Source organism: Patagioenas fasciata, chromosome Z (assembly GCF_037038585.1).
Source record: "Patagioenas fasciata isolate bPatFas1 chromosome Z, bPatFas1.hap1, whole genome shotgun sequence".
In the NCBI taxonomy this organism is placed as follows: domain Eukaryota; kingdom Metazoa; phylum Chordata; class Aves; order Columbiformes; family Columbidae; genus Patagioenas; species Patagioenas fasciata.
Window position 1 is genome coordinate 68,424,037 of NC_092560.1, and position 13,417 is coordinate 68,437,453.

Consider the following 13,417-nt stretch of genomic DNA (forward strand, 5'->3'; position numbering starts at 1 on the left):
GAAAAATCACTGGTTGAAATGTATAAGCAGGTTTATACTTTCAACAAACAAAACAAAAGAAAACACACTGTACAGAGTTAGGGAAGAACAAAATTCAGTAATTATGTCTTTTTGAAAGAATGATACCACAGCTGATGAAGTTCACTGAACAGAGCAACACCTTGTATAATGTTCGATCATGCCCCTTGTGTATTGAATCATATATATGAAATGCTCAAAGAACTATTGTGACTTAAGTGTATGAGTGAGGCTCAGACTGATTTCTGTTTGCCCAATACATATACGAAACAGTATGTGTGTAAAACAGAATAAAAATCCCTCATTGAACAAGAGAGCAAAATCATGAGTGGGCAGTTGTTACTAAAGGTTTACTTTGTTCTTGTTTTCACACTTGCTCACTCCAGAGTATTGCTCTCAACTATGTACAAGCAACCTCTCCTTCATTGTTTTTGCCCCTACTTCTTATTGAATGCAGTGATGGAGCACTGAGGGGCTCTGTTTCAAAAGTGGGAAGAGCCCTAGAAAGCAGCAGAGAAAATGCCTGCACTGGGCTATTGAGAGAGCTGCTTTGTGACACCTTCTGCAGCAGAATTTGATGTGTTTAACACAGCAAGACACGTAGTTATGGGACAGGTTAAAAATGGATAACTACTAGGTAGACTATAAGTATACTGTCTCTTTTCATTGAACTCAAGAGTGCTGTGTTTGAAGAAGAAAAAGCTGATGTTTCAGATGATGAGAAAGATCAAAACTGTGACCATGAGTTCTATGCTATGTACTGTGCATTTATCAGTTGTTTCTGCATAGTGACACAATAGTAGATAGAGATGAAAATTACACATATAGTTAGCACGTGAAATCGCAAATAGTATATGGCCTGCAGCAACAAATGTTCTAATTCTGGTTCAGATGTTGCTGTACTATACCACATTTTCCCTCTTTCACTGTCCAGTAAGTCTTCCCAGAGCTCAGGATCATGTTTCATATAGATCATATTCCTCCTAGTGTTGCTGCCAAAACTTTCTTCCACTTCTTGGGTCTGAGAAAAATTTGGCTGACTTTCCTTTTATTTAAATTAAAACAGCAGAAAGTGTGCACTTTTTTTTATTGTCAGTAATAGGAAGATATAAATAAAAGAGCAAGTGCTGCTCATTATTATACGTATCTAACCAGGACAAAGTAGTGGCTATTGTATGTGTGTAAATTAGGTCAGGTCTTAGGCTTTAAGAACTCTTGAAGTTGTACTATTCTGCAGGTCAGATCATTTGCGATCTTGTGGAAGCCCTAGGGACTGAGCAAGAGGTGTATTAATATAAATCACTCAGCAAACAGATTTTTTTGTGGTTTTATTTTTTGAAATATGTTTTCTAAGAAAATGTTTAAGGTGTCATTCTCTTATGTGATAGTTTTTCTAGAAATTGCAACTGGTTTTGCTGCTGACAGTTAATAAAGCACAGCACAAGACAAATAAAAACTTGTTATAACTTGGTCAAACTTGTAAGAAGAGAGAGTATATGTGATAACAGTGTTAATCCCATTTTTCTCCTGGAACTCTAATTTAATAAATGGAGTTAGTTTAAAATCTGGAAGAGATTGGAATAGAACAAAACTGATACATGAACATTTCAACAAAGAAAGAATTCAATCATTAAAATGCCTTAAAATTGCTTTGTCAATTCTCATAGCAAAGTGGCCATTCTTAAAATTGTTTTCCCAGATCATGTTCACCTACAATAACAAAATATCTGTTTTTTAAAAAATCAAGCAAAACCTAGGGCAAATCTCTTTCAAATACAAGAATGGTCCACCCTGAAACTCAGGAAAACAAGCGGACACATTGGGAGACCAGCTGGGCCACACAGGGAGCTTGTGACTGAGTTCTAGAGCAAAACCACAGTGTACAACAGGTGGAAGCAGGAAAAAGCTATGAACAGTTAATTTTAAAAAATTGCCTAGGCATGTAAAAGGGATGTTAAGAAAGCCAACGCTCAACTAGAGTTAAGACTTGCAAGGGATATTAAAGGCAGCAAGAAGAACCTCTACTGCTACATTAGTAGTAGAAGGCTGAACAAGGAAAATGCAGGACTGCTGCTGAATGAGGTGGGTAATTTAGTCACACTGTACACTGATAAAGCTGAAGCATTCTTCTAATTCTGACCTACTGACAAAAATTAGATACTGACAAAATTAAAAAGTGCATACTTTCTGCTGGTTTAATTTAAATAAAATAATATTTTTTTTATTTCTGAAGCCTTCTTTGCCTCAGTTTTCACTGACAAGGTTTCTCAGGCCTCTGTGCTCTGAGCAGCGTTCAAGGAGAAGAGGAACTACTAGCGATGGATGAGAATCAAGACAGAGATTACTGGCAGAATTTGGCTCATGCATGTGTGTTGGACCAGATGTGCTGCATGCAAGAACACTGCTGATGGCATGGCAAGCCTGCGAATGTATCACCTTTTGAAAGACCATGGAGATGGGGGGAGGTGCCTATCATTTGGAGAAAGGCATACGTATGCATCTTTAAAAAGAGACAAAGAGGCAAGCAAGGGAGCTAAAGGCCAGCTAGCCATACTTTGGTTCTTGGGAAAATCATGGAGCGAGTTTCCAAACACATTTCTGGGCCCATAAAGGAGAAAAAAGGTGACTGGGAACAGTCAGCATAGATTTTGCCATAAATCATGTCTCACCAAAGCTGACTGCCTTCTTTGATAGAATGACTGAATCTGTAGACAAGGGGAAAGCAGTTGATGTCACTTACCTGAATTTTAGCAAGACTTCAGACACTGTCTCCTACAATATTCTTATATTTGACTGAAGATCTGTTCTGTATGGCTGGCCAACTAGACAGTTAAAGGACTGTTTGGATGGCTGGACTCAGAGGGCAATGGTTAATGGGTTGTACTCTACCCAAAGGCCAGAAACAAATGCACTGTTGCAGGGCTCTGTCCTGGAGCCCATCCTGTTTAATATCTTTAGCAATGATCTGGAGTACGTGACAAAGTAGATGGTTGTGAAGTTTGCAGTTGACACCAAACTCAGGGGACCAGTCAATGCACTCATGTGCATGGCTGCTGTGCTGAGCAACCTAGATAGGCTTGAGAGATGGAAGGACAGGCACTTTATGAAATCTAACAAGTCCCATACTTGGCCAGGGAAGTAATGCAGTCTCTGTCGTTGGATATTTTAAAGATCAGACTGGAGAAAATCTTGGGCAACCTGGTCTGATCTCATAGCTGACACTGCTTTGAGTATGAGGTTGGATAGAGATGTTCTGAAGTCCCATTCAATCTGTTTATTTTATTATGATTATCTTATGATTCTATGATCTTAATTTTTGTATAGTCCCGTCAGGTTGTAGTTGTCTCCCAGCTGCACTCCTGAAATAGAAATGTTCATGATCTGAAGCCAAAAGGCATCAAATGTGTTTAAAATTCTTTTATTCACTTAAATGTCAGAGAGAGGTTTTGACTTAATTCCTGCTACTAAATGCTCTTGAATTTATATGGGTTTATAGATAACTTGCAAGTGATTTGTTCAAAATGACTTTGCTAACCATGACCACTAAAATGGAACTTCCCTACATCTGGAAAATGTGTTACATTTGGAAAAAATTCCGAAAGACTAGATAATGTTTGCATAAATTAAAAAAGACAGTAAAAATAATAGGGGATGACAAAATTTGCAGGTACGAGTGAATTAATTACTCATAGGTTATTGTTAGTGGCTAAAGAAATGTAAACATGTAAATGCCCGATTTATTTCTTTATTCTGTATACATAGAAAAAAGGCCCTTATGACTCACTTTTAAGAAACAATAAAATTTTAATTACAAATTCCGTAGTGAAAGAGCCCTGGGTTTTAGTCTGATGTCATTACAATAAATGTTTTCACAACAATTAAAACACACATGTAGAGAATGAGATAAAAAATGCATTTAATCAAATATCTAGTCTCCAACAGTGTCCAGTACGATGATGATCTCATATAATAATAAGAAAAGGACAAGTGATGTTTTTCCAGACTATTAATCTAGCCTGGGGACTTCCACAACCCAGAGTGTCTGCTTTGTGCTTAATGTGACCCTTAGTAGGTTTTTCTTCCTCCTACAGATTTTTTGACTTCACAGATTGTTGAGGTAATGAAAAATACCAAACATACTTAGGAACTAGATCCAAATTTATGAATAAAATACAGGTATAACTGAAAAATACAATACTGATAGGTGATTCATTTTGCACATTTTTCCATTGGTTTATTTTGGCATGTCACTCATGTAGTACATTATGACATCATATATAAACTTGAAGATATCAGAAAGATAAATCCTCATAAAGAAAGGTTGGAAAAACTTTTAACACTGTGTCTAGCATAAAGACATATATTTAGTAATGCCAATCTTGCTCTGAAGATAGTGAGTACTTGTCATCTTGAGCAGTGAGTATGATTTATAGTTTTCGAGGGACATGGTACTTGCATGTAAGCCACTTGCTAAGAGCAATTTGAAGCTAATTGTTTCTGAAGAAAAAGACTAGGTCTTAAATGTGAAATTCCACCAAGAACAATGGGTGAGAAGAGGCTATGGTTTAAAAAAACTGAGGAAGTGTGATCTAATTAATGAAATATATGTTGACATTAATTTTAGAGAAGTGTAACATTTAATAGGTTCTTAGCATAATTAAATTAATTTGAATTAAAATGTATCTTTGAAGACCCCTACATCTTTTATTTATCATTCATATGTATACAGTTATTCCATAGCTTTAGATGTTAAAGCCTTATAATATGTAGCCCAGAACAGAGTTGACAAGCTAAAGTCAATAATAGTGTGTGTGCATAATGGGCAACTCAGAAGGAAAGTATCAAAACTCTACTGTATGTGTTGCTTTTCACCTTTAGATTTCCTGCTAATTTTTTCTCAGAATGGCAGTGAACTGAAAGGGGGACTCTGGTGTCTAGCTCCCTTAATTGAAGAAACCTTCACCTATGAGAAAGCCCTATTTTAGTAGCAAAATATGAACTATGTAAATAAAGCCTTTAAATCAGTGTAATTACCTAGCTTGAAAACCTAATGTAAGTTTGCATTTTTGTTGTTTCATTTGGAAGAAGGGTTTTAATGACGTGTCAAATTCAGGAGATACAAAGACATGCACTTAACTTCAGTAACATTTTAACTGTTTTTTTTTTCAGTGGTAAATGTCTGCTGTTACAAATGCCATTAGGTTGATGTAGATGTTTCTATTGTATGGAGGTGAATAGTTTCCTTAGATACAGAAGAGGCTGTAGTACCCTCTGGATTTTACCTTTACATGAACCCAAAAGGGCCTGGCAGTTTTCTAAAGTCAGACCTTGTAAAATGGTGTGCAAACTGCATATATTATAGTAATTTCTTAAGCTACTTGTGAAATGCAGCAATTGCTCTTCAACTGCCACATGAGACAGCTGTTGAGAAGAGAAGAATGTTGACTTCCACTGCCAAGCTGTTCACACCCAAAGAAAATAACTTCTGTTATGATCTGGTCTTTGTGATGGTTTGGTTTCTCTTCCACGTCCATTTGCAAGAAGGAAAATATCCTACTACAGGACATTTGGTAGGACAATCAGTTGATTTAGTTGATCAGGAACACAGTTGTGTGTCTCTTCCAAAAGATTTAAAACAGCCAACTGAATAATTTAAGGAAGAAATAAAACCATAGGAGGGAACAACTGCAACAGTGTCATAGGTTGACAAATTTGATGAGAAAACACAGGTGGAAAACATATGTGTGGAGAACATGAATACCATAAGTAGGGAAAGGATTTTATTTTTATAGCAGTTGGCTCTGCCCATGTGTTCCTTTTCTTTACAGTATCTTGACAGTTTGTTTTTGAATGACAGTTGGAAGGAGAGAAAATATTGCATTTTTTTAATCATATCTGTATTTGTTCCTATTTCTTATTTGAGGCTGGTTTAACTACCTATTTTCATCCTGGAATAAACCTGAAGAAAATCCATTCTTACAGCATCAAACTCTATGAAAAGCTGGAGGAGATGACTGGACAGGTAATCTCCTCAACTTTTTAATTTTTTATTCAAAGCAATGTTAACCTTATGAATAGTCTTACAAAAACATTTGGAGTTGACAAGTTGATTTTGTGTGTGTATGTTCATGACTATCATAAAACTCTAATTTTATTGAAATATATTCTACCTGCGTATAGTCTGGTGCTTGGTCACTAAGTATTTTAGATGGTTTCCCAGGTTCCTCTAAAGTTTAAGAAAATGGTTTTCATCAAACACTCAGAAGCTCAGCAGACAGAGTCTGCAACTTTATCTTGGTATAAGAGATAAAATAGCATCAAGGGTCTGGAATGAATGGATTGATTATGATACATTACTGCTTTAAACACGTCCACTTAAAAATTCATATGATATGATGCTGTGTGTACTTGAGAAGATTTCTGCAATTCTTCCCATCCCTTTCAGAGATGTGGTTTTATTTAGTGACTTAAGGAATGGATATGCAGAGAAATACAAGAGTCATCTTTTTTATCTGGCATCATTCAGCCATATAGTTTCAGTTTACTAAACTAGTACTTGCTTCAGACAGCAGCAGAAATTGCATGATCCTCACTTTACTAGTCTACAAACAGGATAATTTTAATAAAATGCTTTTTATTTCGTTCTACTGATCAACTAAATAAGGTAAAGTTCTAGTAAAATAGTTATTCAGCCATATTAATGTCCTGTGAGGTAACACAGTAGCAGAAAGTGAGCATTCAGTGTCCAGCTATACAAGGATTTCTACTTATTAAAAAGACAAAAAAAAATGCAGGTGGTTATCCATTGTATCAGTAAAGGTGTTTAGTCAGGTAAATGTATTCTGCAGCATCTCAACAGAAAATTATGAAGGTGAATATAAACTATTATATATTTGGTTTTGAGATCTATCTGATTCTATTTTTGGAAGTGCATGAGTGCATAAATTCAGATATTTATCAGATCTTAATTAAAACAATAGTATAATGACATGCATTAAAAGCTTTTTACAACTGTTTTGAAAATAGTACATGTTAAACTAGGAAGTTAATTTGATAACTTAAAAAAAAAGGTATTTTCTCTAGGATTTCACATGTAAGTCCTGCTCCACCAAGGACAACTAACTTATTTGGGTCTCTTTTCAGTGATGTTAGTGGCAAAATTCCTGTGGATTTCCCATAGCATAGTAGCAAGCATTTATGGAAATACATGAAATTCTTTCAGTAATTAACTTTTGCTCTTTGTTTTAGGCTGTGGGGTTTCATCAGCCTGGCAGCATCAGAATTGCTTCAACTCCGACCAGGGTAGATGAATTCAAATACCAAATGACTCGTGCTGGTTGGCACCCAACAGAGCAGTACCTAATCACACCTGAGAAAGTGCAAGAGCTATTTCCCTTATTGAACATGGACATGGTAAAGAACCTAATTTTATGAAAAACGACTTCCACTGCAATTAAATATCAGTTTATCAGATATGTAGACATAAGGTCTGTTTATACAAATTGTACCACAAATTCTTGTTTTCCAGTAGAAAAAAAGATGAATTCTAAATTAAGATCAGACTCACATGCATTTTAGTGCATAGTGTATGTTAGTAGGCATACTATTAATTGTAATACAAATAATATTATAATATTAAAGCATTGTAGCCTCTGATTGCATGGCAGAACTAAGCAATTTTGCTTCCTTACACCACTGTTAAGTTTTCTAGCTGGAGAACTGATACTATTACATGTTTTGAAAATTTGTTTTGATTGACTGCCTAAGATTTATTGCATTCAATAAATAAAGTGTTTTTAAAATAAAATAGTTAATTTTGATAAATTTTCATTTACATAATTTAGTGGGATTTTACCTCCACTTAGGTTTTGGCTGGCCTGTATAACCCTGGAGATGGTCATATTGATCCCTATTCTCTCACTATGGCCATGGCTGCAGGAGCCAGAAAATACGGTGCCCAATTAAGTTACCCTGTCCAAGTCACTAATCTGAACTCCCGATCAGATGGAATGTGGGAAGTTGAAACTCCGCTTGGAATAATTCAGGCAAAGAGAATTGTGAATACTGCAGGTAACATAAGCATTTTGTATACTCTTCAGATTTGCAGACTAGCTGACACGGAGCATCTGTAGAGAATTGTGTGTATTACAGGAATAAGTAATATATGGTTTTGACTATTCACTTGGTTTGTGGTAAAATGTACTTTACACATATTATTTCTAGTACTTTGAAAATTTAGCTCTTGTGTTAATTGTCCCTGACTAGGCATTAATAATATTTCTTTCTGGTTTGTCTCCAGCAGTTACTAGTTAGATTGTCTTGTTAGATTTTAGTAGCAGAAGAGACCTTTACTGGTCTACAGCAAGTTGTGTAGAAGAGAAAGGCTGTTGTCCATGCATATTGTCCTCTAAAATCTTATGAGAGCTACTTAGGAAGGGAAAAGAGGTGTACAAATGAAGTATAAATGTCTTCACTGTTTTTTCAAAGAGATTGAGGATTGCAGCGAGTAAGATAACTCTGCATATTTCTGTGTTATCTCTCTAGGTTCTAACTCTATCCACATACCCTTGAAACAGAAGATTTTTGTTGCCATTTGAGTAGTATTTTAAATATGCACTTGGCTTAACAATACATTTTTCCTGTAATAAAAATTTTGTAACTCAAAGGAGCTTGTATTTACATATGCGATTTTTATTCTTCGGTGTGTTAAAGAAGACAAACTGATGCGTCTGCCTCAATGAGCATTTGGGCAAGACTCCTTTGGGTTTATGTTTGTTTTCCTAAACAAGATGATAGGTACAAAAACCTATGTTTGATCTAAACTTCACTTACTTTTATGTTGCTTTGTACAAATTATAGAAAAATGTATTATTGGTGAAAGTGTTGGCACCTCCTACGTGAAGTGTGCCTTCCACTTCCTAGTGGAAGACCTTCTGGTTTCAGTTGTTTGAACACATGCTTAATATTTACCATTTGGATTATTTTTCTGCAGATTCTATCTGTCTCAAACTGAATCATATCTGCATTTTTAGGGCATGAATCTTTCATACATCCCATCTCAGTGAATAATCAGACTTCAGCAGGAAACTGTGATGACTCAAAAGGACTTTCCTTGCTCAGATGGGATAAGGGAACTGAGAACAAGGACATGTCTTTATAATTCCTTTTTATATCTGTGTAGTAGGAAGGAAAAAAAAGCATCTATTTCTAGTGCAAAACAGATAAAATGAAGAAGTTGAGTGAGACAGGGATGGTTCTTGTTAGTGGGTAGAATAGCCATTGCTGACAATTGGAATTATGAGTAGGTTGTACTGGAAGGGGAGCAGACTGGGTGAGTGAACTGCTTGGTAAAGGTTCCTGCAGGTGATAGCACTGGCAGCTAGTGGAGCACTTAGGTACTAGAGAACTTGCAGAACAAGGAAGCTCAAACATGGAGGGACTGCAGGGTTGGCAACAGTGAGGATGACACCATGGAGCGGGATAGCAGAAAGGGTTCTGACATGTTTTATTTAGAGAACTGGAGCTGGACCTCTTAGGACAAAAAGATTAGAAAAGATACTTGGAAACTGTTTTTGTATGAAACTGAAACTGGAAAATGGAGGCTGACTGAACTGTCTGAGCATGAAAGACTGGTGGAGGAGCAAGGGAGATGTACGTGGGAGGCAGGTGAGACAGGATATGACAAATGAGGGAGACTGACTTGCACACAGAGACAGATAGCTGAAGAAGGATGTAAGTACTGGGGCAGGAGGAGCTCAGTATGAGACTGAGCAGAAAAGAAGAGCAAGTATAGGACAAACAGTGATAGTGAAGAGAGAAGTTTGAGATAGAGAGGAATTAGGAGGGAATGGGATAAACAAGCTGAGCTCTGAGAGGATAAACTTTAATGAGTGACCTTTCTTTCAGTGTTTGGGATGTAGAGTGCCTCATGTCAGATCATTCAGTAAAGACTAACTGGGAAACCCACTGGAAAGTGTGCTTTCTCATCATATGCTTCACATACATAGGTGATCACCTGCTATTGCTGTAACCCTAGCTAAAATATCAGGGATCTGATCTTAAGGTTCTAAGCATGCTCATGAACTGTCATGGTGTCCATATGGTGCCACATAATGACATTTTGGAGAGAAAGAGGACTAGAAAAGTTCATATGCTTTTAGAAAGCAAGGAACCACAGAAACAGGGAAACCAAATTAGAGGAATTTTATTTAGGCTGCAAAGTTAAGCACTTACAAGATGGGAGGCATCAATAGTTTGATTGCCTTTGGACTGTCAGATCATGGCTTTCAGGCATGAATTATGGGACAGCATTCAGTTACAGTATCATAAACTCTCTTACTAATAGGATCCTTATATCTTTTTTTGCACACTATGGATATAGTGGTCTAGGAATGATCTAAGATTATGGAATGGAAAGGCAGCTTTTTTTGGCAATCAGACTTCTTATTTAGACCACAAACTTCCTGGCACTCATTATGAATAACCATTTGCTCTTCATCATATAAGTATCACAGATGTAGTAATTGCCTTATATTTTTGTCGTGTGGTTTTCTTTCTTTGGCTTATGTATCAAGTTGACATTAGGCAGAGTTTTCTAGTAAATGGTTTTCAAAGTTTATTTGCAATAAATAGAACACACCCATGTGAAATTTTGTTAGTCTTTTAAAAAATGTATTTAATAAGTTATTAAACCCAAATATATATTTAGTTAATTCTCTTGTGTATAATAGTTGACTATTCAGCCAAAATGAACATTTGAAGTGCATATTGCTTAACTTTCTGGCTAAGGCTGTGAAATCAATACTATATGATGCATATCTTCTATAAATGTTCGCTCAGCTAACTTTCATTCTTCTTCTCAGCCTTGCCTCATTCCAGTACAGATCTTGACTGGTATAACTCAAAGCTCATACTTTAGGCTCATGTTGCAATATGAGCAGAGAAAAATATATTAGAAGTCTCCCTGCATTCTCTCTCCTCCCTTACCCCCCAGCTGACATCTGCTGTGGAACTGGAACAAACTAGTTTCAACCAATCTTTAGCTGTTCCTTATGTGAGATTTCCATTTTGGAAGAAAACAGATGCCTAATAAATAATCCCTGACATGAACTAACAGATATTGAGCCTGCTGAAGTGATTTGCAGCCTGCTTATAATGGAATGTTTGATTAAAGCCTGCAAAAATAGTGAATTTAGCTTGTATATAAAGTATGTGTGTATGTATATAAGCACACATATGCAGACGTGTACAGATTGTATATACAACCATTTATATATACATAATGATGGAAGATTTTATTTTTTTTGAAAACAAGAGATAGACGTATTACATATTCAACAGATATGCTGAGTACTACCACCACTAAATATTTCAGCATCAGATGTTTGCCATCTCTACAATTTAATCTTTACAAACGTCCTAGAGACATAATTTATGCCTTCGTTTATATGTGATAGGACTTGACATCTGCTTCCAACTGGAAATTTGTTTCAGAGAGCATATTCTTCCTTTTACCATTTTTGTATTTGGAATAGTTTTTGCACATGGCTCAAAAACTTTAAAAAAAGAAACAGTAATATTTTTCATTTAGTAAATATCAGCTGTTGTTATTCTAATCAATTAAATAAGTACTTAATCATAAGTGTGATTTTGTTTTAGAAGTATAATATTTAAAATTCATTTTTGAGCAAACCTGGACTATTGGCCTTTCATTCAAAAGCAATTTATAGTCAGCTGTGTTTGTAATGTACTTCTGCAAACTTAATGGTTAAGAAATATAGTATTATTTTGAAAGAAACAAAGTTTCAAATGCCTAAAATTAAGTCTACCATTTTTATTTTCTTGAGGATCTTGAATGTCCTTGCTCTCTGTATTTTCCCACTCATTCTGTTTCAAAGAGTAAGCAAAATAGTGAATTTATTAAAAGCACATTCCCAGAGCATTATTTTCCAAATATCTCTGTAAGTCCAAGCAATTTTGCCAGGAAAACAATGCGTGATACTAGAGATGGGATTTTCTGCCCTCTCTTTCTCCTTTACGGATCATTATCTTAGCTTGAAATTATTTTCTTTGTAGGTGACGTGGAAATGTCCAAATCAAAAGAAGTTTCCTAAAGATTGTTAGCCTCTATTTAAATCCACTTTTGTATTTGTCATGTGTAGTGGAGGAAAAACCTTGCAGATGTGCTAGAAATTCAAATTCTTTAGGATTTTTGGGGTTTTGTTTTTGTTTTTTATAAGGGAGCATAAATCAGGTTTCAGTAAACTTAAAAGATGTTTCAAGTCACTGTATGGCTATGGCGTGATCTCCCCTGTGCTAATTTAGCTGACTTAACAAGTTTTCTGTCAGTGACTCTCCTCCAAGTGGTGAGGATGCCATTAAGAGGCAAAACTCTTAGGTATGGTAAATGCAGAACAACAGATACTAGTTTTTAGCATTTAATGGACAGGGGCTTTTAATTGAACAGACCTCTGTATCATAATCACGGATTTCCTGCTCCCTTGCTTTACCTGTCTGTCAGCAATAATCACGGGAGTCACCACAGAAAACGTTTTCCTCAAACTTTACATTTCGAAAAACTGTGGGTATGACACCCTGAGGCTGCTTTGTAATGTTAAATTAGAGACTGACAGCCCTCCTGGCATGGGGGAATGGTACAAAGGCAGCACAGCCCAACTCAACTTTCCTAATTGCCCTGGCTTTGGGCCACGCCAGAGGTGAGAGGATGCATTCCTCAGTTAATGTCAGCAAGCAGCATGGGCCGGCTGCTCCCCGTGGGACAGGGAGCCAAGAGTGGTGACAAGGCTGGCAGGGCAGGGCCCAAGCCAGCACAGGCTCCATCCTGCCAGGCACAAGGGAGGGAGCAGGGCAAGCCCAGGCCCAGCAGCTTGGCACAGCCCACAGACCAAATCTCCAGGCAAGTTTGTGGCAATGAGGCACAGGCAGATCTGTGGTGATGAAGCCAGACTGAGGCCAAGCCCAGAAGTCGATTCACAGGTCAGGAACAGGTCTGTTGACAGTAATCAGCGTCACATACTGCCCAGTGATCAAGAGGCAGGACCACAGAGACAGGACCGGGCTGAGGTCAAGCTGGGAAGTAGTCCACGAATCAGGGTCAGGATCGATGAGGTCCATGGCCAGGCATGGGCACAGTTGTGACAGAGCTGTAAACAGACACAGCTACAATCCAGCTCAGACAGGTTCTGAAGGCCCTGAGCTGACCTGGGACTCCTGGGCATGGATGTGGGTGGAAGTCCCAGGTGAGGTTGCTCAGGACCATTAATGACTGTTAGTACCCTCAGAGTCCTGAGAGCTAAATTCTGACCAGATCTGGAGACCATGGAATTGAAGAGAAAGGTAAAGCATCTGGGCAGGAAAAGTAAGCAATAGAAAAGAAGAA

The 13,417-nt window shown here is 37.0% G+C and overlaps 1 protein-coding gene across 2 annotated transcripts in view; it reads left to right on the top strand.

The window, feature by feature from the left end:
* Positions 1-13,417, top strand: part of DMGDH (dimethylglycine dehydrogenase) — a 43,724-nt gene that overhangs the window by 3,336 nt on the left and 26,971 nt on the right. For both annotated transcript variants that reach the window (XM_065860232.2, XM_071802300.1), the window contains exons 3-5: positions 5,942-6,040; positions 7,267-7,431; positions 7,884-8,088. In XM_065860232.2, the coding sequence (XP_065716304.1) occupies positions 5,942-6,040; positions 7,267-7,431; positions 7,884-8,088 (469 nt within the window). The remainder of the gene's footprint in view (positions 1-5,941; positions 6,041-7,266; positions 7,432-7,883; positions 8,089-13,417) is intronic.